At 41.6% G+C, this 26,798-nt stretch overlaps 1 protein-coding gene across 2 annotated transcripts in view; it reads right to left on the bottom strand.

The window, feature by feature from the left end:
- The window catches only part of DMD (dystrophin), a 154,783-nt gene that overhangs the window by 99,948 nt on the left and 28,037 nt on the right, over positions 1-26,798 (bottom strand). For both annotated transcript variants that reach the window (XM_014531975.1, XM_014531976.1), the window contains exon 3: positions 8,388-8,462. In XM_014531975.1, coding sequence (XP_014387461.1) covers positions 8,388-8,462 — 75 coding nt within the window. The remainder of the gene's footprint in view (positions 1-8,387; positions 8,463-26,798) is intronic.

Consider the following 26,798-nt stretch of genomic DNA (forward strand, 5'->3'; position numbering starts at 1 on the left):
AATATCCTTTAGTGTATTCACTAGGGAATATATTTTAAAGCTACATTAAAACCTAAGTATGTTCTAATATACCCTCTCTTTTTTTTAATATATTTTTATTGATTTCAAAGTGGAAGGGAGAGGGACAGAGAGAGAGAGAAACATCAATGATAAGAATCACTGATCGGCTGCCTCCTGCACACCATCTACTGGGCATTGAGCCCACAACCCAGGCATGTGCCCTGACTGGGAATTGAACTGTGACCTCCTGGTTCATAGGTCGATGCTCAACTGAGCCATGCCAGCCGGGCAATTTTTTTGGTCTTTTACAGAATCATCGGCTTTGAGATCTAGAAGGCCCATTTAGAATCATTTTGTAATAGAGAAAATGGAGACTAGAGATAAAAAGACTTGCTGACACCCAGGTTTCCGGATTCCTCATGGAGGTACATACTGAAAATCAGAAAGGGTGTCGCAGAGGGTGTCCTCAGAGACTTTACTGAAAAAGAAAACCAGTCTTCATTCCCTACTAGTGATAACAGTAGAAAAAAGAAGCACCAAAAAGTTGGTTAGAATAAGTCCCATGGTGCCAACACAACTCCAAGTTCATCCCACAGGTAAACCTGAATACTCTATGTTAATATAAAATAATCCTGTAACCTAATTGGTGTAGACAGAAAAGGAGGCGGGTTATGATAGGATAACTGCTATGTTTTGCTGAATTTTTTTGCCCAGAGGAGGCTGTTGTTGATGTCACACCAATTCACTCTATAGGCAGCTTATACTTCAGGCTAAAGGACTTTCCAAGCAAATGGAAAAGTCAATGTACTTTGATGTAGTTATCTGTGCTGTGAGAGTTAATTATACTCCGGAGTGGGCCCGAGATGCTTTGGTGAAAGAGCTACATAATGCAGAAGTGACTTTTTGTGTTGACGTGTAGACATGGGTTACAGATTATCACTACTGTTTATTGCTAGCAGTAACACTGGCCATTTTTACCTAGTCTCAGCGAGACCCACGGAGGCCACTGTGTTTGGGACTGGCTACGTAGAGAAGAATAAGCCCAGGTTACCAGCAGGCTATCAGGAACCCTGTCTAAGACATTTAATATGTGTTCCCTGGTGTCCAAAATGAAATCCTAAGTGGTGGTTCTTGATCCAAGAGAGAAAGTGCATCCTGGTGTGGCCCTTAGAGAGGGAGCACTTGGAGCTTGCACCTGGCCTCTCTGGACCCTATGATGTGGTTGTGATACATATCCTCATTTTAATGTTGTTGGTATATTGTAGCGTTTGCCTGCAATGAATTTTAGGTGGTTTATTAAAATTTTTTTAAATTGATTTCAGAGAGGAAGGGAGAGGGAGAGAGAGAAACATCAAAGATAAGAGGGAATCATTGATTGGCTGCCTCCTGCATGTCCCACACTGGGGATCGAGCCTGCAACCTGGGCATGTATGTGCCTTGACCGGGAATCAAACCATGACCTCCTGGTTCATAGGTCGATGCTCAACCACTGAGCCACACTGGCTGGGCACAATGTCCTTTTTCAATGTCATACCTAGTAGTCCCTGGACTGAGGCTACAATTAAGAGTCTCAAAGGCTGGTAATTTTCCGAAACAAGATATTACGGCTCTTAGTTGGAACATAGGTGCAAGAATTCTGCAGGGATTGATGGAATAGGTTGCTCCTTTTCGACACCTAGCTTAATTGGGGCTAACTGTCACAAATGTTTTGTTGCCTACAGGACAGGGTTAGCCCCATTTTTCTGTACTTATCCGATCTGAATCCCAACCACTGGGAAGAGACTGAAGGAGGAGCCCGGGCATATCTTATCTTCTCATCTTGCTATAAGCTAAATACGGACTAGCCCAGTGGCTGAGCCCAAGGGACATAGTTTGTGTGTGGATTCAAATTTACAAGGAAGTAAAAGGTAAGACTATTGCTGAAGGTAAGAATGCAACCAAATGGGTATTTAAAAGGGAAAGTTGACATAATGTTGCTGCCCAGAAAGAGGCTTCAACTAGGAGAATTATACGCTGCCTTAGCGGTGATTCAGACACCCTTTTTAAAGAGCCAAGAAGTGAGGAAGACAGCTGGCCAACCTACTGAACACACTGGAGGAAGAGATGGGAGTTCTGACTGTGACCATGAACTCTGTGGAACAATAGTAAACTGGCTATGTTTTTTAGTTCTTGTTTCTGTTATTAAGGACTCATGTTGGAAAGTACTCTGTGGGAATATTTACCCAGTCATATACCAGTAGAGAAAATACTGGTTTATAATAGTCTGAATAAACATTGTGTGGACATTAATTGGAATGATGAAAGTTTAAGAAATGTCTTGGGCATACAGTAGAAGGTTTATAAGCTATATGTCTCATCTGTCATAATATTATGTGTAAAAATATAGCTATTTGCCCCACTGCTATATGAGGAAAGCCTCATATGGCTGGAGGGGACCATTGGGACACCTGGATCACTGAGGAAGAATTAAGTTTAATTTGGTAGCCCTGCTTGTTGAAATTGAAAAGCAAGAAATTTAACATGGATGGTTAGAGAAATTTCTGTGGCATACCCAAACCAAAGTCTATTTAGGAGTGGCTGCCATTTATATGATGTTAGTCTGGGAGAGTCAACACTTTGCATCTCAAATTCATTTCCTAGTTATAATCAAGATGTTGGTACACAATGGCAACAACATGTCTGGTGGACCAAAGACCCCCAGAAATAAAGAAACCTTAGGAGAATTAGGAGCTGGGTGAAGACCAGCTGGCCAGGTAGAATTTGCTTTGAATGAGAAAAGATAAACTGGTGGAAAAGACCTCTTAGGGCACTGGTTCTCAACCTGTGGGTCGCAACCTCTTGGGGGTCAAACGACCCTTTCACAGGGGTCGCCTAAGACCATCAGAAAACACATATATAATTACATATTGTTTTTGTGATTAATCACCATGCTTTAATTATGTTCAATTTGTAACAATGAAAATACATCCTGCATATCAGATATTTACATCACGATTCATAACAGTAGCAAAATTACAGTTATGAAGTAGCAACGAAAATAATTTTATGGTTGGGGGTCACCACAACATGAGGAACTGTATTAAAGGGTCGCGGCATTAGGAAGGTTGAGAACCACTGTTTTAGGGCAAAGAGAGCACTTTGAGGGCATCCAATTCCAGGAGGAAGGTTAAGGATGGCAAACTTCCTAGAATGATGATCAGGAGAACGGAACCAATGATGACTGGAGAAACCTACAAGGTGCTCCTTAATAGCTTCCGCACCACAACCGAGGGCCAACCATTCCTTCCCTCGTGTGCACCTCATGGCTATTGTACAAGCTTTCAACAGGACTACAGTGCTTTCCCTGGAAAAGAGATGTGGACCCCTCTCTTTGGACATCATTATCTGTCAAACCAGATAAGCTTAGATAATTAGTTGGGCTCTGTGCTCAAGATGTTTTGAATTATGAAATAACAGAGACCTGGCCTCAAACCTATCTGAAAAAAATTGTATGCAGTATATGGGAAAAGTCGATTTGGGGGCAGGGGCAGGACAAAATAATCACACTAGCCTCTCAGGCCCCCTTGCTGGGAGGCAGTCTGTGGCTGTGAAGGCATATCCTGCCTTTAATGCTATTGCCCAAGTAAAGCCTTTTCTTGTAAGACTGTAGATTTGTAAGCCATGTTATCATGGGTCCTGTGAGTCTTCTTTAGCAACTGAACCCTGTCTAATGCCACCTTAGTGCGCCCTCAAAGGTGAGGTACATTTACTAAGAAAGGAGCACATTTTTCACCTGGTTTGTCGCGGTGAGGATGTACCTTTATTCAGACAGCTCCAGGCTATCCAAAATCTCTCTACTGTGCGATTTAGCTGCTGAACAGAAGCAAATTGTTCTCTGCTTCTTATTTGCAGGGTATTTGCCACATTTATCAACTGCAGTATATTCGGTCCTATGGTTTAGAGACAGTCCACCACACACGGGTTATACTAAACTAAATACACGTACTTTGTATAAATGTATTTTTACTTCTGCTCTTAGAAGTTGGCTATATTTTTAATTTTAGAAGCCACGCACCTATAACATGTCATCAGAACTACAGAAAGAGAAAGAAAAAAGCTTAGATTATCTTCTTCATAACTTTCAATGGAGGATCAGTGATACAAACCACTTTATGAAATCGTTCTTACCTAGATTTTCTCTTTCTCTCTGCTTTTCTGTCCAGTTTAATTTTCATTCACAATGCATTGAAAAGCAAGATGGAGTCATGTAACTCTAAATTGATTACAAAGTGGGGACATTTATATATAGGGCCGTGATAGTGTTCTTGATTTAAACGGCAAATTCTCTATGGTGGCTAAAACTGTGTTATTCGGGTTTCTGCCATACTGGAGCTCTGATGTGAACTAAAAAAAAAAAAAAAACTGCCCGGCCAGTGTGGCTCAGTGGTTGAACATCAACCTATGAACCAGAAGGTCATGGTTAGATTCCCAGTCAGGGAACATGCCCAGGTTGTGGGCTCGATGCCCGGTAGGGGACACACAGGAGGCAGTGGATCACTGATTCTCTCTCATCATTGATGTTTCTCTCTCTCTCTCCCTCTCCTTTCTGCTCTGAAATCAATAAAAATATATTTTTTTAAAATAAGACCAAGTTAATTAATGGCAGGAGCACTGCTTATTTTCTAAGGTGTATGTAATTCAAACTCTTCACTGGCATCAGGAAATCACTGAGATAACATCATTAATTTTCATTAAAGTAAGAGTTAGTAGAAGGGACCTTTGGTTGGAAAAGCTAGCCAGAACTAGTTTTATTTGCCTGTCCCACAAACAATGGCTCTTTTTCATGGTTTGCAGGCATAGAAATGACAAAACAGGCTGGAAGAGAAACCCAAGTACATATAAAATTAAGAGGAAATTCTCCCATCATCTACTGAACAATTAGTTAAGTAATATGACTACACGTGTTTTTAATAATAAAAGTATTGGTGAACTCTTCATTCTACATTCATACTATACATGGAACTCTTCCTACCATTCTTGAGAATCCAGTACTTAATTTAAGTAAATACACCCTAATTTTGCTAGACCTAAATCTGTTTCAAATATAAGAAAAGTCATTCTCAGAAAGAAACTGCTGATAATTTCAAATATGTTTAAATGAGAAAATTCTCCATTCTACATTCATGGCTTAACTTTATTACAAGGTTATAACCTCAAATGGCTGAATTTTTTTAATAATATCAAAACACACTGTTTCTCCAAAGTTTATTAGAAAATTTAAAATAAACTGAAATGATAGACAATGAGACAAACATGTGAACAGATTTTTTAACAGGAGAACTAAATAATGCCTAAATCCAAGGTCAAAAGGAACTTTATAAAAAGGGACAGTCTTTTTTTTAAAAAATACATATTTTTAATGATATCAGAGAGGAAAGGAGAGGGAGAGAGAGAAAAAAAACATCAATGATGAGAAAGAATCATTGATTGGCTGCCTCCTGCATGCCCCACACTGGGGATCAAGCACGTTCCCTGACCAGGAATTGAACTGTGACCTCCAGGTTCATAGGTTGATGCTCAACTACTGAGCTACACCGACCAGGCTGAAAAGGGAAAGTCTTTGTAAGATCTTCCAAGTTAGTCCAGAGTCAGCTGAGCATCTTACAGCAGCCCCAATCTGCAGGGCTGCAGTATCACTCCAGGCATACTCAGCAGTCAGTAGTCATGGTTCTGCCCCAGGGTGGGCAGAGGACAACTGCTCAAGAGAAATGAGGATGTGGGCAAAGTGATGTCTGTCAAGTCCATTTGGGTAGAAGAAGCTATGAATTCTGGTGGAACCTGGCAATTAGGAGGTAGAGGGATCAAGAGCCTAACTGCTCAGGGAGGTAGAAGAAGTTAGTGCAGAAGTAATTGGAAGGCCAAGAAGCTGTGGTCAGCAAGTAGCATAGCTAAACCAATATTTCAGGACTGGAACAGTTCCAGCTGATTAGGTCCAGGAGCTGACCATTTGAGTAGATGGCAGAGGTGGAGCAGGATGTGAATCTCCATGGAGATGAAATAGGAAGTTAAGGAACTGAGAGGCTACAGTGATGCATGAATTCTCCATGCCAATGCTGCAGTCATCCAGAATTGGGGCCAGTACTGGGGAATAGAGAAGGACCGTGAACCCTGACTGCCAAGTCTTTGGGAATGAGGGGGTCTGTGGAGGGCAGCAATAAGATGGTCAAAGAGGGTCACTGGCAAGTGTTTTTATAAATGAGAAACGGAGAAGAAACATCCTAAAAGTGGAATTATTTGGAAGGAGAGAGTAGGCTTTTCTTCTTAATTTTGGTCTCTCCAATGCTTAGCAGGAAGCCTACCACAGAGTAGGGTTGAATATGTTTTCATGGAATGGATGCATGACTGAAAATAAATTTAGGTTTTTATTTCTCCAGCTTATAGTCTGAAGTTGTTATCATTTTTCAGCAATATTGCTGCCAAGTTTAAGTGGTTGTAAAGGGCTCTCCAGGCCTAGGATTTCCATAGGGACCTGTTAATGTCCCAGAGCTGGAAAGAGGCAGCTTGGGGTGGGGCGGAGTCAGCAGGCTGGATAGATAAAGCTTTCTGCCTCTTTTTCTTTTTCTGTTATTGTCCCAGAGATATGGCTTTCCACTGATAAAAGGGTAATTATGAACTGGTTATTGTGAAGTGCTATTGTATACTAGAAGCCCAGTGCACGAAATTCGTGCACTTGGGTTGCGGGGGCGGGGGGGACCCTCAGCCTGGCCTGAGCCCTCTCACAGTCTGGGAGCCCTTGGGGGATGTCCAACTGACGGCTTAGGCCCATTCCCACCATCACCACTGTGCTCACCAGCCATGAGCCCAGCTTCTGGATGAGCAGTACTCCCCCTGTGGGAGCATACTAACCACCAGGGAGCAGCTCCTGCGTTGAGCATCTGCCCCCTGGTGGTCAGTGCACATCCTAGCAACTGGTCGTTCCGCCACTGGGCCGAAACTGGCTCTCTGACATCCCCCAAGGGGTCCTGGATTTCGAGAGGGTGCAGGCCAGGCCAAGGGACCCCATCGGTGCACCATAGGGACCGGGGAGGGACACGGGAGAGCTCCAGGGTGTGTCCGGCCCGTCTCGCTCAGTCCTGATCGGCCAGACCCCAGCAGCAAGCTAACCTACTGGTTGACTGTCTACCACCTGGTGGTCAGTGCACGTCATAGCGAGCAGTTGAGCAGCCTTAGCATATCATTCGCATACTACGATTTCATTGGTTAAACGGCCAACCGGACACTTAGCATATTAGGCTTTTATTATATAGGTAGTATATTACCAAGAGTTCCTTAAAAGTTCAAACTTTGGCTCAGTGGATAGAGTGTCGGCCTGTGGACTGAAGGGGCCCAGGTTCAATTCCGGTCAAGGGCATGTACCTTGGTTGTGGGCACATCCCCAGTAGGGGATGTGCAGAAGGCAGCTGATGGATGTTTCTCTCTCATCAATGTTTCTAACTCTCTATCCCTCTCCCTTCCTCTCTGTAAAAAAATCAATAAAATATATTTTTTTTAAAGTTCAAACTTTGGTTTAGATAAGGCAATCTAATATTACTACTGCTAGTACTAAATACCTTTCAATAGGAGGACATAATTCAAGTTTCATAAAGATAATTCTGGATACCAGTGCCACTAGTTGGAAAATAAGATTATCAATATTTTAGTGATTCAGTATCAGTAGCTGAAGAATGATGCCAGGAATGATTCTAAACAATAGAAAATAGTCTAGGTAAACATTAGGCCAAAGATACTTTGAAAAAATGAACTCTATGTTACAAATGGACTTGTGATAGCATCTTTTCCCTGTCTCTCCAAATGAAAATACCTCAACAGGCCCTGACTGATGTGGCTCAGTTAGTTGGAGCATCATCCTGTGCCCTGGTCAGGGCACATACCCAGGTTGCAGGTTCCATCCCTGGTCAGGGCTTGTACGGGAAGCAACCAATCAATATTTCTCTCTCACATCAATGCCTGTCCCTTCCTCTCTCTTTCCCTCCCTCCCTATCTTTCTAAAATCAATAAAAACATATCCTTGGGTGAGGATTTTTTAAAAAAGACAGAAAATACCCCAGACCCACTTTTTTAAATTTAATTTTTTATTTTTTAAAATATATTTTTATTGATTTGTGCCCTGACCGGAAATCGAACCCTGATGTCCTGATTCATAGGTTGATGCTCAACCACTAAGCAACACCTGCCAGGCTGTTTTTTATTTTTTAATTTATCTTTATTGCTGAAAGTATTACAGATATCTGCTTTGTTGGGTTTTTTTTACCCTCAACTGACCCCCTTCTCCTCAAATCCATTCCCCCCTTTTTTAAAGCAAAGAGTAACTATCAAGAGTAAATATCCAGAACTGGTAAAATACTCACAGCAAAGAGCCTTCTGCAGTCTTCGGAGTTTCATGGCAGTCCTATAAGCCGAGAACCTGACATTATTCAGGTCAGCTGGAGAAAACAAAGGGGAAACACAGATCATTTGTTATTTCATCAGAAAGCACAGACAAAAAGTCACAATAATTTGCCAACAATAACAATGACAAAAATAGGCTAGGGAAAAAAATCTTGCATATGCCCCAAGTTTTGGGAAGTAAAATTATGTCAATATGGGGAAATTAATAAAAACATCTTTTTTTCTCTTTGATAATCCAGACACCCAAGTTCTACGAAGGACTACAGTGGACTATTCTGCAGAGTTTTCAGGCATTTTTTTTTCACACTGTAATCCTGGTCTGATTGTAGTGACTCTTTGCTACACAGGATTAAAGAGAACAAGGAATATATTATTGAAACAACCATTAGAACTTAGCAAAAATCAAGTGGCAACATAACATTTTTTTCTGATTAGAAAATAAAAGTTAAATATGCTCACCATGGAAAAATTAGAAGTTAAAGGAAAATATAAAATCAAGTAAATAAGCCACCCATGGTCCCATTACCCAAATATATGCACTGTTAACATTCTGAGTATTTTTTATCCAACATATATGTGTGCGTATGATGTACTTGAAAATATAATTGGGACTAAAATAAAGATCTAGTTCATATTCTAAAGTGTAATCATACTAGTATTCAGCACAGATGAACAGTTCAACAATTTCTGCTATTGCGGTTTCTACAGTCACCTGTCTATCAAGCTCCAACTCACCTAGCTGAAAGCTATATTTAGATGATACCCTTACTCAAGTCTACACAAGCCTTGATACACCCTGGGCAATATTTCTTTTCTAGAGTTTCTGTATATTTATGTTTCAGGAACCCAGCTCCAAAAAGCTCCTTGAAAACAAGAACCCTGTCTCCTACTTCTGTCATATTTCCCAGTAACTTAATATCTGACCGCTCTCTGAAAAAGCAGGTCTAATACAGCTAGGGGACTGATTAACAGACTGAATGAATAAATGAACAAAAGAATAAAAGAAAGAAAAAAAACATACTAGCAAGTATGACTGCCATAATTAATTGCACCCACAAAACTGTTTATTTTTTTAATGTTTTGATTTTTAGAGAAGAAGGGAAAGGAAGAGAGAGATAGAAACATGGATGAGAGAGAAACATCAACATCAATTGGCTGCCTCCTGCACACCCCTTGCTGGGGATCGAGCCCACAACCCTGGCATGTGCCCTGACCAGAAATGGAACCAGCGACTTCTTGGTGCATGAGTCGACGCTCAACCACTGAGCCACACCGGCTGGGCACAAAACCAATTCTAATTGGGGGTTAAGAAAGGGAAATAATTTAACCCATATCCAAATCACTTGGGTCAACATTATTAGCTTTATGGCCTTTGCAGAGACCAAATATAAAAACCTAAATTGAAATTAGGGGGAAGAAAAACAATGTCTGTAATTTACTCTAAAATATTCAGCGTAAAAATAAAAGTAAAAAAGACTGACAATACTAAATGTTGGCAAGGATGTGAAGCAACTGGAATTCTCATACAGTTCTGGTGTGAATGAAAAACAATATGACTAGTTTAGCTATTTCTTATGAAATTAAACATTTGTCTATCTTATAACACAGCTAGTTTACTCCTAGATGTTTACTGAAAATAAATAAATACATGTCCACAAAAAGATGTGTACATGAATGCCCATAATAGCCCCGAACTGGAAACAAACCAATAGAAGAATGAATAAACAAATTGTGGTATAGTCATACAATGGGATACTACTCAGCAATAAAAACGAAGTAACTACTAATCATGCAATAATGTTAAATGATCTGAAAAACATTATGCTGGGTAAAAGAAGCCAAAAACAAAGAATAAATAGTGTTTGATTCTATTTTTATTAAATTCTAGAACAGGCAAATCTCACCTATAGTGATAAAAGGCAGATAGATGGTAGCCTAGTGTGATATGGGGTTAGGTAACTGGCCACAAGGAACACAAAGGTATTTTTTAGGTGACTGAAATGTTATATATCTTGATTGGTGTGGAGGTTACACGAGTGTATACATTTGCCAAATGTCAAACTGTAGCCCTGGCCAGAGTGGCTCAGTTGGTTGGTCGTTGTCCCCCACACTGAAAGGTTGCTGGTTCAATTCCCAGTAAAGGCATAAGCCTGGGTTGCAGGCTCAATCCCTGGTAGGGGACATGCAGGAGGCAGCCAATGGATATGTTGCTCTCACATCAATGTTTCTCTTTTTCCCTCTCCCTTTGTCTCTAAAAATCAATAAAAATATGTCAGAAACAAAACAAAAACAAGAAAACCTCAAACTGTACGCTTAGAATGAGTGCATTTGATTGTGTTTAACTATGCCTTAATAAAGCAGATTTTAAAAATTAAAAAGAAAATCACACGGACAATACAATATGATGTATGTGTGTGTTAGGTTAAGCTACACTGCAGAGGTGGTCAGTTGTTTTAATCAAGAATGTACACTCCAGGGGTGGTTGGCTAGCAATTAATCAAAAAGCCTCACTCTAGAGGCGGCCACTGGAAGTGCTTCAGTTATATTTAGCTCCTATTACACCAGGGATATCATTAATTATCCTAATTAATGTTAGATGGGCTTGCATTGGTGGTATTAGTGGTTTGCAAAATAGGAAGACTATATGAAAAGGTTTAGAACCATCCCCGGCCCTTACATTAACTGGGTGTGAGAAGAGTCTAGCAGGCCCCCACCTTTAGAAATGGTGCTCTAGGTCGGACTCCAAAATGTCCAACCGTGGTTCATTGGATGGATTCTTGGTTGCCTGAATTCAGTGAGATGGCTCACAGAATCCTGCTGTTATAGCAGGGGTTCTCCAACTTGAGTCATATATCAGAATCATCTGGAGGAGTATTAAAAATACAGATTCCCGGGCCCTGCTTCCTCCCAGATTTTTTGATTCGTTAGGTCTGGAGAGGACCTGAGAATCTGCATGTCTAACATGTTTCCAGGAGATGCTGCTGCTGATGTCCAGGGATCACTTTAAGAACCACTATGTTAAAGGAATGTGGTTAGAGGTGAGGCAAAAAGGCAGAGCTGTGACTTCATTGTACCTTTGGCACAGATTTTAAGATTGTTTTGCGTCCTGTGGCTAATAAATGTTCCCTTGTGACCGAGTTTGTTCTGAGACTTGTTTTCATTACAAACTGGCATCCAAGATGGATCAGAGGACAGCCCTTACCTACGCCTAGCCACGGGTGGCTACCAACGCCTACCAAACAGAACCCTGTAACCTTGTGGGTCCTTGTAACCCAAAGTGTGATTCGAAGACCAACAGCATCAGTATCTCTTTGGAGCTTGTTATAAATGCAGAATCTCAGGCCCTACCAGGATCTATAAATCAGAATCAACATTTTTAACAAGATTTCCCAGGTGATTCATATGGACCTTCTAGTGCAGTCAAGTATTTAATTGTACATTTTAATAAAGGCTCTTGTTCCATGTTAAAGTCCAAGTATAACCTCTGTATAGATCTGTGTTGTCTACTATTGTTGCATCTGTCTACATTCCATTTTGTGGGCCTTTAGAAGATTATTTAATGGCTATTATAGTCAATTAGACCAAAAACTCACTTCTGGAATATGTTTGTGGGTCTCTTATTTATGATGAACACCAATAAAAGTTATTCAATAAATTGTCTAAAGGTATAATGAAAGGCTACAGATTCCTTCTCTTTGAAGTGAATTAACATTTCCCTGGACCTTGTTCTCTGGCAAGTAGAACTTGATTTACCTGGGTCCCTCTCCCCAAGACCCATGGTTCTTCCATTGTCTCTTTTCCTCAGTCATTATTGTTTATCTTTTTGGGTGGTCTCAGCTAACTCATGGTATGAGCTGCCGTGTGGTACTAATATATGAGAAATTTAATTCCTGTCCCCCCTTCCAGACTGGTGTTAATACTATTCACCAATATTATCACACTTTCCCTATACTTCCTAGTGCAGAATTCTTTCTCACACAGTTATAAATGATCCTCTTTGGCTCTTTATAAAATAAGCAACATAGAGACACAGAAATGTATTTTTTAATCAAGAACAGATCACTTTGCCCTTAACATCAGCCTGTAGCAGTTTCCAGGGAGTAGGCCTCCAACTCCAAATTTCCTTTCATTCATTTACTTATAAAAAAGCGTGGAGCGTGAACTATGGGCCAATCAAGCATCTTGGCAGAAGATACAGGCTAAAAACGTTCTCTTCCCTTCCCCTTTCTTTTTAATCCTCCTTTTTAATTGCCTCTTAACTCATTGGTCTAGTTTCCTACTATCTTCCTTCTTTCATAAAGTAATATCTCTCTTCTGACCCCAATTTTTCTCTGCTTTCCAATTTTCCTGGTTCTATTCAGAATTCAGAACAAATGCTCTAAATGAGGTCACAGAAGCTCTGTCCTGTCCAAATCTCACAGTTCATATGAAGAATTGGCAAATTCCAGGAGCTAGAGATCCAAATGGGAGGGGCAAGGATGATCAGATTCTTTCAGGGTGTGGGTTCACAGTGGAATACTATCAAAGACAAGCATCTGGAACATTCCAGCTCTAGCAGTGTTCTTAGCTTCCCTAAAGCAGTTCAAACTTGCTTCCCTTCCAAGTCCTAATTGTGGCACATTCTGCCTCAAGTTAATCTTCCCTGACACCTTTTTCGGCATACCCCCAACCCACTGCAGAGAATAAGCCTTCTGCCACGAGTTTTCTATGCACCAGAGTCCAACTTGTTCTCAAACAGTGATTCAGGAATACCAGAAAAAAAGTAGCAGGAAAAATGCCTAGTTTTCATCCTACTGCAACAGAAGCTATACAAATATATATCCAGTCACCATCAGTGAATTGCAATGGAGTGCTGGTGCCCTAAAAGCCCTACTCAAGGGAGTTAACCATCTGTGTTGTTTGAGTCTGCATGTGTTGCTAGGAATCTGTAGCACCACTCCCTCTGGCTTACAGCTGGAAGAGATAAGTCTGCCTTGTGAAAGTGTGTAGGATGCACGCAGAAACCTCAAGATGTGGTACAGCTGTGGACAATGTGACATTGTCCTGGGCTGAGGCTGGAGCTGACCTTGTAGCTAAAGTATGCACACAGAATAAAGCTAACCCTCCCCCACGCCCCAGCCCCCCTGGGAGGCTGGACTCCACTTTCCCTGGGAACTGCCTTTCCAGGACTCTGATCCAAGTTGTAATGAGCTCCCTCGCTCTCACAACCGGAACTTGAGGAGTGAGACTCTCCAAGAAACAAGTTACACAAGGTTTCCATGGCAGCTGATAGAAAGCATACTTCAGAAGGATAAAAATGCTGAACTATATATTCCTCTTAATGACTTGAATTCTTTTATCCAGGCTGCTTCTAGCCTAAAAATAGAGAAATCTAGAAACTTGAGGAACAAGGGCAAATATAGGCCATCTACCCTTTCGAGTTGAATCACCAGCTAGTTACTGAAGTAATGGTCCATTTGACTTTCATTTGGAGGCACAAAACAACTAATAGGGTTTTCCCTCTTTGTTTAGCCTATGATTTTCTCTTGACTTTGGTAAATATTTCTGTTTTACAGTTTTTAATTTCACTCTCTGGAAGGTAATGGGGGAAGGTGTCAAATCACCAGAAAAGAGAAGTGACCTGATCAAGTTAGTAATAAATCTACATATGTTGGATATGCTCTTGCAAAAATAGTGAAAACCAGCATTTAAAGTCATGGGAGCCTGGCCGGGTGTGGCTCAGCAATTGAGCATCGACCCAAGAACCAAGAGGTCACCGGTTCGATTCCCAGTCAGGGCATATGCCCAGGTTGCAGGTTCAATCCCCAGTGTGAGGCTTGCAGGAGGCAACTGATCGATGATTCTCTCTCATCATTGATGTTTCCATCTCTCTCTCCTTCTCCCTTCCTCTCTAAAATTAATAAAATATATTTTAAAAAATAGAACTAGAGGCATGGAAACATGGAACAGACTGACGAATCACAGAGGGAAGCGTGGGAGGGAGAGATGGGAAGAGTAACCAAAGAAGTTATATGTGTATAGGCATTACTCATGGACACAGACAATAGGGTGGTGAAGGCCTAGGATAGGGTGGGATCTGATTGGAAGAGGGAAATGGGGGCTGAAAGAAGGGGGGATATCTGTAATTCTCTCAACAATAAAGGTTAAAGTTAAAACATTTTTAAAAAGAACAGACAGCTCTATTATTTTTAAAAAACATTTTTATTGATTGATTTGAGAGAGAGGAAAGGAGAGACAGAGACAGTGAAACAGAGAGAGAAACATTGAAATGTTGTTCTTCTTATTTATGAATTCATTGGTTGATTCTTGTATGTGCCCTGACTGGGGCTTGAACCCGCAACCTTTGCATATTGGGATGACAATGCGCTAACCAACTGAGCTGCCCATCCAGAACCACACAACTCTATTCTTACACAAGTCATGTCACAGAATAAAAAAGAGAAAATGCTCCCTCAACTCATCGTATGAGCTACTGTGACTTTAACTCCCAAACAAGTCAAAGACAGTGTAATATCACTTATGAACATATAAACCGGGAGTTCAATTGCTAGCTATGATGTGCGCTGACTACCAGGGGGTGGCATGGAATGAAGGGAGGCCCCGGCCAGCAGCCAGAAAGCCTCAATTGGCCCTGATCACCAGCCAGGCCTAGGGACCATACTCATGCACTAATTTCATGCACCGGGTCTTAAGTATTGTCAATAATCTATATATATAAAAGCCTAAGCAACCGAATGACCAAACGCCTGAACTACCAAACGACCGATCAACCAGTCACTATGACATGCACTGACCACCAGGGGGCAGACACTCAGCACAGGAGCTGCTCCCTGGTGGTCAGTGCGCTCCCACAGTGGGAGCGCCACTCAGCTGACTGAAGGGTGCCATTTGCTGGGCTCATGGCTGGCGAGTGCAGCTGCGGTGGCACAAGCCTCTTCCGCCTCCGCGGCAGCGCTACTGGACTGCGGTGGTAGGTGCAGCAGGGCTGGGATGAGCAGGAGCACTGCAGCGCCTGGCCCAGGCTCAGGCTCCTCCCCGGTAGCTTTGCGCACTACTACATCCCCTGAGTGGTCCCAGATTTGAGAGGGCACAGGCCAGGCTGAGGGACCCCACCAGTGCATGAAATCACAAAAACAATATGTAATTATATATGTGTTTTCCAATGGTCTTAGGCAACCCCTGTGAAAGGGTCATTCGACCCCCAAAGGGGTCGCGACCCACAAATTGGCGACCCACAGGTTGAGAACCGCTGCCCTAAACTAAGGAGCTTGCTCTCTTGTGCTCTTGGTTCGTCTTGGCACACTTGGCTCATGGCTCACACTTGGTTTCCTGGCATTCTTCCATGTAGCTCATGGCCATGTGGACCCCCACACACAATGGACTGCAACTAGCCTGATACTACACCAGCCCCAACTCCAACATGGAAAGGAAACTCTGGACACTGGCTTTGCTTCTAGCTCTACTGAATCCCCAGCTACACTTCTCCTATGACTGGACTAAGGGAAATAGAACTTTGGAAACCAAGGGACTTAATTCCATGCAAATAAAAATCACCCGTTCTCCCGTGTGAGTCTCAGAAAATTCTTTTTCTCAGGGTATCATAAGAACTCTACCCCCAGCAGTACCCAGTGGGGAGGAGGACCCCCACTTCATCAGGTATCACATCTATCTATAATCCTTCCATCTACCCTTTCAATACCTACTGAGAATGCAAACATAGGGAAACAAAGGCCAGGCAGGCAGGCTGGTCTGAGAAAGTGAAGTTTAAGCAAAGGGTGATGGGAATTAACCAGATGGATGAAGAGCAGGAAAAGCAAAGCAGAATAAAAGGTCAGCCCGTGCAAAAGAGGCTCTTAAGCAGAGAAGAGCGTGGACCATTAAGAATCCTAAGAAGGCTGATATTGTTGGAATCACAGAGAACAAGGAGTAAGAGTGGGCCCAGATTAGGCCTGAAAGGTAGGCAGGCAGAGGTCCATTGCTGGGCTCTGCACATCATGTTAAGGATTTGGGTCTTGGGACTTCCAGTTAAACATGGCAGATGGAAGACTCATTTCTCTCTCCTTACTCCTGAAACTGTACTAGGATGACAACAAAAGGAATTAAAAATAACATCTACCCTCCAAAAAAAGAGACAAAGCTGGAGAGGAGATGAGAACAGACAGAGGAGTTCCAGCACCTGGGAAGCTTGGAAGATGATCTGGTGGTAACTGATTTAGGAGACCAGAGAAATCCCAAGCCTACATTAATGTGAGAGAAAGAGGGAAAACTGGGGAGAAGGGTGTCTAACAAGAAGTATACTGATAGCCCTAGCTGGTTTGACTCAGTGGATAGAGCCTTGGCCTGCGAACTGAAGGGTCCCAGGTTCGATTCCGGTCAAGGGCACATGTTCGGGTTGTGGGCTCGATCCCCAGTAGGGGGCGTGCAGGAGGCAGCCCATCAATGATTCTCTCTCATCATTGATGTTTCTCTCTCTCTCCCTCTCCCTTCCTCTCTTAAATCAATTAAAAAAATGTTTTTAAAAAAAGAAGCATACCAATCTATATAGTCAACAAGTCTCAGAAATTAGAAGCTCCAGGTTCCTCTGAAGGCTGTGATGTGGCTGAAAATACAAGGTTTGGTTGTGATTCGTTAGAGCCCTAAACACCTTCTCCAGCACCCCACACAGCCAAGCACCCCAGCCACCTCCTGCTTCACCCTGACAAAAGGCTGGAGGTTTCATCTCAGGAGAAGCTGCGCCAGACATAGGGGCATCAGGAGCAACTAAGCCTAGGAGTGTTAGTTAGATAAGACACTGAAAACAGAGGGATTGAGGGCCACCCTATACTGAAAGCACATACTGCAAAATCCTTATCTTCATTGCCTACTCCCAAACTCCATATTTAGTCTGCCTTTTTTTTTTCCTGCCATCAACTCATTGCAAAAGCTCTTCTACCTACGCAAGTCCTTATTTGCCATCCTTATCATTAGAAGGAACTTTAATCAGCAAGGTCACTACATTGGCCCTCAAACTCTGACCAGCCTTACTTGTCAACTTCTTCAAGTTCCAATTATAACCATATCAAATCAAGCCAATGCTCATTCCTTCCGGTCTTCCTCTTGACAGGAGACGTACAGTCAAGTCACACAGTCCACTCTCGTGACTGGGATGAACAATATGATTCCCTTTCTTTGACTCAGAACCTTCAGACGCTGCTCTCCTGTGTTCTTCAATGCTACAAACGGGCCACTCAACTACTGGCAGAAGTAGCAGAACGTACAAACTTAGGCCAGTCCCCTTCAACTCGAGTCTACACTTCATGAATTAACCAGTCTTACCCTCCCCCTCTTCAGAAGTGAACACATTCCTGATTCTCACTCCTTATTATAAAGGTGAGGCATTTAAAATGATCAAATGTGACTTAAATTTTATACCTGCGCACAGGTTTTCATATAACTGAATTCACAAATCATTTTAAAAAATCTGTGCCTTGCCCAGCAGGCACGACTCAGTGTTTGAGCGTCAACGCATGAACCAGGAGGTCACCGTTCCCATCTGATCAGGGCACATGCCCGGGTTGCGGGCTCAATCCCGTGTGGGGTGTGCAGGAGGCAGCCAATCATTGATGTTTCTATCTCTCCCCACCACCTTCTCTCTGAAATCAATAAAAATATATTTTTTAAAAAATCTTGTCCTAATATGTGTTTTTTTTATTGGAAAAGCATACTTTCTTTGTAATATGGTTGACGCTACCTATTTCAAATCTAGCATCCCTTCTCACAGTTGGGAGAGTTTGTGGAAAACCAACTTTAATGATGAAAACAAAACAGCAGTAAATTTCCTCTTTTCCTTTAATGCCAGCCTCACCTTTGTCATTTTCCAGTTTTAAAACAGCTCAACAAGATCTCCCTAAATTCCAGCATTCCTACCCTGGCCTCTCTCACCTTCTCAGTTTGTTTCTCCACCCTTATCTCCCAAGATTTCAACATGTGATCTTTTACCTAAAATTCTGATCTCCTTCCATTATTTCTCCAGTAACCACAAAGGAGAGGTCACAAACTGGCTGAATTTAGTCTGAAGACTGGTTTTTTGTTTTTGTTTTTGTTTGTTTGACTGGTTTTGGCTCACATGATGGTGTTTAAAATTGATGAATGATTTGCCAATCGTTAAAATCTGGAGATTTCCCATTGTCTTGCTTTTCTCAAATGACAATAGGAAAACCTGAGGCCCCTTCAGCACTAACAGAAGCTTTTCAAGTTGTCCCAGTTCCCACCCTTCCACCTTCAGTCATTTAAATGACCAATTAGCCCCAGGAGGCATTTCTTTTTAGATTCTGGCCTCAACCAGACCACTTTCTTATTCTCCCCCAAATTTCACATTTACCCTTCAGTTACACTCTTTTTCTGGTCCTTGTCAAAGCTCTTACTGTGGAGTTCCTCCAATAACTAGCTATTATCTGGCTTTCACTCAAATTACTCTATGGAAACAGTTCTAACTGGATTTTCCAAAAACTTTCCGGCTATTAATTCTTTGGACTCCACCTTTTGCTAATGCAGTCAAACTAAATGATTGTGCCACCAAAAACACTGTCATAATCCACCTACTTTTCCAGTACAAGAATGGATGGGAAGACAGAACCAAGACCCCTGATCAGTTTCCTGACTACATTTCATTAAGTGACAATCACTTACACATTTTTAAAAAATCATCAATTAATATTTATCGAAGCATCCATTATGGGCCTAACCGTGTACTAACTCAGGGAGAGGTTAAAGATTCAGGCTTCAAAAAATGGGGATAAAAAAAGATAAAATATTCAGGCACACAAAATCAGTACATATGTCTTGGGTGTGATGTGCCCAGCAATATACACATAGAAACTCTGGTTACATGATGTCGACATAAGAAATGTCCAAACCTGTAGGGAATTTTTATGAGTTTATTTGAGCCAAACTGAGGACAATTGCTGGGACGCAAAATCTGAAGGGATTGAGAAAATGCTCCGGAGAATGGCAGTTTTGCCCCTTATTTTATGCATTACAATCAAAGGTGATGTAAGGGGTATTACATGAAATTCATCAGTGGTAGATTAGGGAGGCAGGTAGAAAGCAAAGCGGGAAAATCTGAGATTGGATAAAGAGTAGAAAAGAGAGACAAATATTTCTTTGACATTGGTAGATACAGGACAGTTAACAATTAACATTTATAGAACACAGAGATGGCATTTGGGGAACAAGGAAAAAGTGAGGGTTTTGTGGTCTCGTGCTCTGGTGCAGCGGGTGTACCCTGAGAGGTCCAGGAAAAGGGTCGGTTGCTCTGACATTCCAAGGGTATGTTATCTTAGATGCAAAAAGTCAAACCTTTGTCAAGGAAGCTACAGGCCTAGGATGTGGCTACCCGCCATAGCCTGCTTTTAGTTAGGAATTTAAAAAAATAATTATTCAGTATTGTTTAAAAATATTTTTATTGATTTCAGAGAGGAAGGGAGAGGGAGAGAAACATCAACTATAAGAGAGAATTATTGATCAGCTGCCTCCTGCACCTCCCACATGGGATTGAACCGTGACCTCCTGGTTCATAGGTTGACGCTCAACCACAGGTTTAGTATGTGGTCCTTTTCCATCTACAATGAGCACACTTATATACGTACACAAACATAATGTAAATAGACACCATGTATTTTTGCATCTCTAACACAAAAGTAGCTTCCAACACGATGTGAACTGTATTCCGATGCACATTTTTAAGATTAATGAACTGAAAACTTTCCATATAAGCCATGTTATTTACGAAACTAGTGATTAATTTCTAAGCTAGCCTGCAAAGGTTTAAAGGTTAATTTAAATACTCAATAAATAAAAATAAACAAAATCTATAGCAATTGTGATAAAAAAGGAATGATATGACTCATTAGAAACAGCCTAATAATTTTCATTCTTATATTTGAGGAAGAAAAGATGAGAAAAGGAAATGAGTCCCTCTGAAGAGATTGTGTTGTGTTTAGGGCAATAAATGTTGGTACTCAATAAATGTGGTTTGAATGTCGAATGACATTCTGAAAGGAGCCTATCTACTTTTACCAAGTTTAAGCTACTGATAACATTGATTCTACATCTGAATTTTCTTCAAATAATATTTCCCATTGCTAATGATTCTCTTGCTTACCCCTTACAGTCTGAGCTTGGGCTTCTTTTTTGAAATACACATAACAAGGATATCAAGACTTTCCCGAGATATAAAGAAGTTGGAATAAAAAACAGAAAAGAGATAAACCAAACAGAATGCTTATCAGTGAGAAAGATGGCTCAGGTGTGTTTCATTGTGGCAGATTCTCTAGGTTGGTTTACTCAACCCCATTTTCAAATTCTTTCTCCGGCCTTTCTCTACTACAAAGGCTGTAGGATTGCAATACTTTAATCCAGCCAGGAGCAGCCATGTGGACACGGTTTTTGGCCAATGCTTGAGACTCTATCTGTAAGAAAGGGTTTACTTTTCCAAACTGAAAGACAAAGAGCCTCTGAGGGAGAAAGACCTTTTGTTAGGGGCAAAAATAGAATAGTGGGGACTAGCTATGGATATGGGAAATATTAGTCATGCTCTGCTAACCCTGAATACCTTGTTCTGGTTAAAGAAAGGACATTCTAACCTGGAGGGAAAAAAAAAAGGACATTCTAACCTGGCTGGAAGTTGTATGCCCTGGGGACCTGGGAGTCAACCTTGGAGAGCGGACCATTCTCATTCAAGAACTGCCTATTATCATGGAAAGATTAACTATCTTCTTGCCCAAATAATGGAGTCCCACCCCAGCCTGCATAGCCTACTTCCCCATGCCTGTAATCCCTACTTCCCCATGTAATCCTTGTCCTACCCTATATAAGCAGCTGGTTTATGGTGGGCTACAGAGCAGATTTTTGTGGATGACCTGCTGCTCTCCCATACTGCTGGCATTATTGGAATAAACACTGATATACGATTCAACCCTGTCTCTGCTGAATTGGTTCAAGTAGTGACAGGCAGCCTGGATCCACTTTCTCCTTCTTCCTGCCAGAGGGGCAGCAGTCAGCATGGAACCATGAGGTCAAATGTCACTCGCTAAGGATGATATAGCAACAGACACTGGCTCAAAGCTCTCATGGCATCAGGGAACTAACTCTTCCCTAGTTCGACACTGTTTCCAGACTTCTTGTTATACAAAAAACATCAGCCCTTTTCTGGTTGATATAGTTGGTCAGATGTTTTATTGCTTGCAGCAAAATGTATATCTAATTGACATGTTAGTTGGGTTATAATCAACGAAATGTGGTATACTAAATAGAGAGCATCATCCATCCATCCATTCCCTGCAATCCTCTTTAGGGTGGAGGGAAAAAAAGTTAGCAGTAAAGGGCATGTTAGATCAGAGTTCCCCCTCTTTGCTATGAGATGGTGACACTGATGCAGGACAGTTTGACAGTTCAATGTTTAAAACAATGTTATAATAGAGGGCTGTTAAAAACAAGACAACAGGGGACATCTGTAATACTTTCAATAATGAAGATTTTTAACAATAAAACAAGACAGCAGGCCCAAAATGGAGTCACTTATGCTAACCCCCTCCCCCCCCACACACACACACACATCACCAAAACCAAGAATTAACCTAATTACAGTTTCTGCTCTCCCAGAAATGGAATCTTAAACCTGGCAATCAGAAATCACCTGATTAGCACTAGTGAGGTGGTAATCTTTCCTCATCATCCCCCTAAAGCAGGGGTGGGGAATGTTCAGCCCCGAGGGCCTTATAAGGCCGGCAACATCATTTATTTGGTCTAGGCCTGCCAAGGCATTAGGGATGAGTTAATTAAATGTTTGACCAAATATAGCAGGCTAATTTTTAAGTTGATAATTTTGTATGGCCCTCGAATGTTATAAATACCCAAATGGCCCTTGACAGAAACAAGGTTCCCCACCCCTGCCCTAAAGGAAAGTGACCTTATAATAGCCAATCTGGGTTTTGCCTGGTTTAACTTCCTTGTTCCTGCTCCCTTCAGCCTGTAAAAGTCTTTCATTTTATGCAGCTCCTCAGAGCTCCTTTATATCTGCTAGATGGTATGCTGCCTGATTCATGAGTCCTTGAATAAACCTGTAAGATCTTTAAAATTTACTAAGCTGAATTTTGTGTGTGTTTTTTTAAACACGGCTTATCTGGATAAGGCACTATTCTAGACATAAACAGATCTGCAGACACTTTAACTAGACTTTTGTTTTGAATGAGATGTACACAAGTTTGATTCTCCCAGACCTAAGGAGTAGAATTTTTAAATATACAAGTTATTTCTCTGGAAATTAATGTCTACCTATATATGAACACTTAAGAGTAACTAATTTTTCATTAACTCTTTAGACATGTTCATATTTTTATCTCTTCATTAATGCAAAATCTCCTTAAAGACAAGTAGTATCTTTTTTTACTCATAGCTCTTAAGATACATGTTATTTTTATAAAGTTTTGGTAAATTTCAATTATTCAGAAGTTTTAAAACTCAAATTAAGATTTCTAAATCTTTTATCTGACAGCATGAGTTTTAGATTCTGATTGAAAATGATTTCCATCCTCTGTCCTCCCCATTCCATCTTTCTAGGCCCCAACCTCTACACTCCCCCCAGTATCCATTCCCCTTAATACCTCCATGAATAAAATGGATGTCAAAATGAACATCAGTGGAAATCTAACCATAATTACCATGGATAAAGCAAATTAACCGTTTTTTGCAACATTTCTGCCTTAGGCTAAAATCACACTTTAATATTATGAGGGAAAAGAAATTGTTTAGGTTTTTATTGTTGACTAGAGGCCTGATGCACAAAATTCATGCAAGAGTAGGCCTTCCTTCCCCCGGCTGCCAGCACTGGCTTCCCTCTAGCACCCTGGACCCGGGCTTCCCTCCAGCACCAGCAGGCACCCAGGACCCATCCCTTGCAGCCCCGGCTTCTTTTAGAAGGTCGTCCAGAAGGACATCTGGTCTAATTAGCATATTACACTTTTATTATTATAGATTGTTGATTGAAAGGTGAAGAAGAAAATCAGTTAAATCCTTAAGTGTGAATAATAACTAGTCCAAGATAGTACACAATTCAAATTCAGTAAAATGTGCCCCATTTCTGTGTTTCATACACACGGGGGCGGGCAGGTGATATGACTCAAACTGCCCATGCATCCAGAAGCCTAGGCGTAGTGTGACATTTATAAAAATGGAGCATGTGACAGGATATTTTTTTTAGTGTTATGTGTTAAATCTTCTGGAGACTAGATACTAGTGATTAGATCCTGATAAAGATGCTAATATGTAAATCATTCTTTTAAAAAAGACCAATCACTCCGCAGCTGCAGCTGTTAAAAAATTAATCAATGGCAGGAGCTTTTCATTCGATAATGGGCTGCTTTGTCCCATGACATAGACCGATTTGATGGATGAATCCACATTCACACGTCTGGGTGTCTGGGCAAATCATTTGAATCAAGAAAAGGAAAGTATCAGTGTTACTAAGAAAAGACTCTTCTTTATCACCTCAAAACTATATGTTGTACTTGGAAGTTGCTTGAAATGTGGCATGTCCTCTCTCACTTGACCAGTTTGAGGGTTCAATCCAAGAATTATGCACATCAGTACAGCTCACGAATGGCCCTGAATCCACAGGAATGAGTGTTCCCCTTTCCCCTTTCAATTGCAATGTCCAGAGCTTCCTCCATCCTACCTTTGGGATTGACTCCTACTCTCATCTTAGGTTTCACTGGATCTGACCCATCCTGTATTCCTCTCAGACTCCTCCGAAGAAATACTTGGGACAAACTTAAAGCAGCCTTCTTTTTTTAAAATGTGGATAAATCTTGCTTTAGCCCTTTTTGTTTGTTTGTTGTTTTTTTAAACATATTTTTATTGATTTCAGAGAGAGGAAAGGAGAGGGAGAGAAACATCAATGTTGAGAGAGAATCATTGATTGGCTGCCTCCTCCACACGCCACACTGGGGATCGAGCCTGCAACCCAGGCTCGTGCCCTGACCGGAAATCAAACCGTGACCTCGGGGTTCGTAGGTCTATGCTCAGCCACTGAGCCATGCGGGCCGGCCTTTGGCCCTTTTTGTATCCAAGTATTCCCTGTATAGTCTTAAGAGAAAAACAGGCGTGGCAGGCCAATAACAAAAGTAGTGCTAACATTCACTTAGTACCAAGGCCAGATGCTGCATGTACCTGATGCCATACACAGTGCCCTGCCTTCCATATTACCAGCCTCATTCAACAGAAGTAAAATGAGGCTCAGTGATGTGTAGTAACTTCCTTAAGGTTGCATCCATGAGCCTGGATTCAAGGCCAAATATTCCTGGTACCCATAGCCCTTGATGGCCTTCCCACTCCTCAGCTAGAGGAGAAATGGGTCTTTGTGTACTCAGTGTGTTTGTAACCTCAACCAGCACGAGGGTGGTGGGCAATGCCCTCAGAAGGACCATGAATCAGGGCAGGGGCAGAGGGTGGGGTGGCAGAGCTGAGAGATCATGGACACCTTCACACAAAGAAAAATATGGAACAGAAAGGGAAGCTGACAAGCCAGTGGGTGGTGGAGTGACCAGGAAGGTAATGAGATTTCTTTTAATTAAATGCCCAGTTCTTCTTATCCAGAGAAGCCTTGCGAGTAAAGCAGTGGTTCTCAACCTTCTGGCCCTTTAAATACAGTTCCTCATGTTGTGACCCAACCATAAAATGATTTTCGTTGCTACTTCATAACTGTAATGTTGCTACTGTTATGAATCGTAATGTAAATATCTGATATGCAGGATGGTCTTAGGCGACCCCCGTGAAAGGGTCATTCGACCGTCAAAGGGGTCGCGACCCACAGGTTGAGAACCGCTGGAGTAAAGGAATCAAGCACAGCAATGTGAACTTGTACCCACAAAGCATTTCGTTCCCATAGAAGCATGTAGTTACATTCTATTCATACAGTGCAGATACCAGACACTCTAAGGCACTGGTTCTCAACCTTCCTAATGCTGCGACCCTTTAATACAGTTCCTCAGGTTGTGGTGACCCCCAATTTCATTGTTACAAATTGAACATAATTAAAGCATAGTGATTAATCACAAAAACAATATGTAATTATATTTGTTTTCTGATGGTCTTAGGTGACCCCTGTGAAAGTGTCGTTCAACCCCCAACGGGGTCGCGACCCACAGGTTGAGATCCGCTGCTCTAAGGGTTAAATAAGATTCTGTGATTTGGGGACCTAACTACTATTTATAACACATTTTATTCCAAGCTGTAAGCAAATAACTTACAAATAAACTTTTGGAACATAGCCGGAGGATAAGTTCTGAAAGGACTAAATCTTGTCTCAAGGCAGGAATGTGGTTCTTGCCTGACTGCTGAGGGATTTAACAGTTACTGGGCAACAAGGAATTAAATTCTTTAGGTAGCTTTAACTTATCTCTACCTACTCCTTATGGGTATTCTTTGGGGATTTAAAAAAAAACACACATAATTTTATCAAATAAAAAGTGATATTAGAGCATCTTACAACCAGAAATCTCTCATTCTAAATCTTCCTTTTCCAAATGAAAAAAAAAAAGGACTAGAAAGCTCTAACTACCTTATCCTGGGTTCCCTAGTCAGTTAGAAGAAAAACAAAGCCTAGAAGCCAAGTCTTTCTCTTTCTATCTTTCTTTCTTTCTTCCCTGGAAAGAAAAGGGTTGCTTTAGTTGAATTAATCGAGTAGATGAGAAAAATTTTCACATAAACCAGAAGCATCGTTGTCCTGTACATTCCTCCACCTTCTTTTGTTTGTTTGAATCCTCACTGGAGGACATGCTTAGAGAGAGGAAGGGAAAGAGAGAGGGTCAGAGAGAGAGAGGCAGAGAGAGAAGAAGAGAGAGGAAGGGAGAGGGGAATAGGGGGAGGCAGGTGGGGGAGAGGGGGAGAAAAAAAAAGGGAGGGGGAAAGAAGAGGGGGGAGGGAGGGAAACATCCATAGGTTGCCTCTTGTACATGCTGACCACAGGGGACTGAACCTGCAACCCACGTATGTGCTTTGACTGGGAATCAAACTCACAGCCTTTTGTTGTGTGAGACAACGCTCCAACCAACTGAGCCACTTTGGCTGAGCTGCCTTGTTTTATGTTGTTTTATTTCATTGTAAGAACATTTTACACCCCTATGGCAGTGTCCCTTCCTTGCCAGAGTCAGAGAACCAAATACAAAGGCTCATTCTAAGTGGAGCTTCAGAAGTACTCTTTTGGCTCAAGGGCTCCCACCTGCTCCCAATCTGAACAGAGAGACCACGAATTTCTTTAACCTTGACAAGTATTTGATATCACATTAAATCTGGAAAACACATTTTCCCAGAAGCAAGCAAGGCCTAATTCACTC

Source organism: Myotis brandtii, unplaced genomic scaffold (genome assembly GCF_000412655.1).
Source record: "Myotis brandtii unplaced genomic scaffold, ASM41265v1 scaffold834, whole genome shotgun sequence".
Taxonomy (NCBI): domain Eukaryota; kingdom Metazoa; phylum Chordata; class Mammalia; order Chiroptera; family Vespertilionidae; genus Myotis; species Myotis brandtii.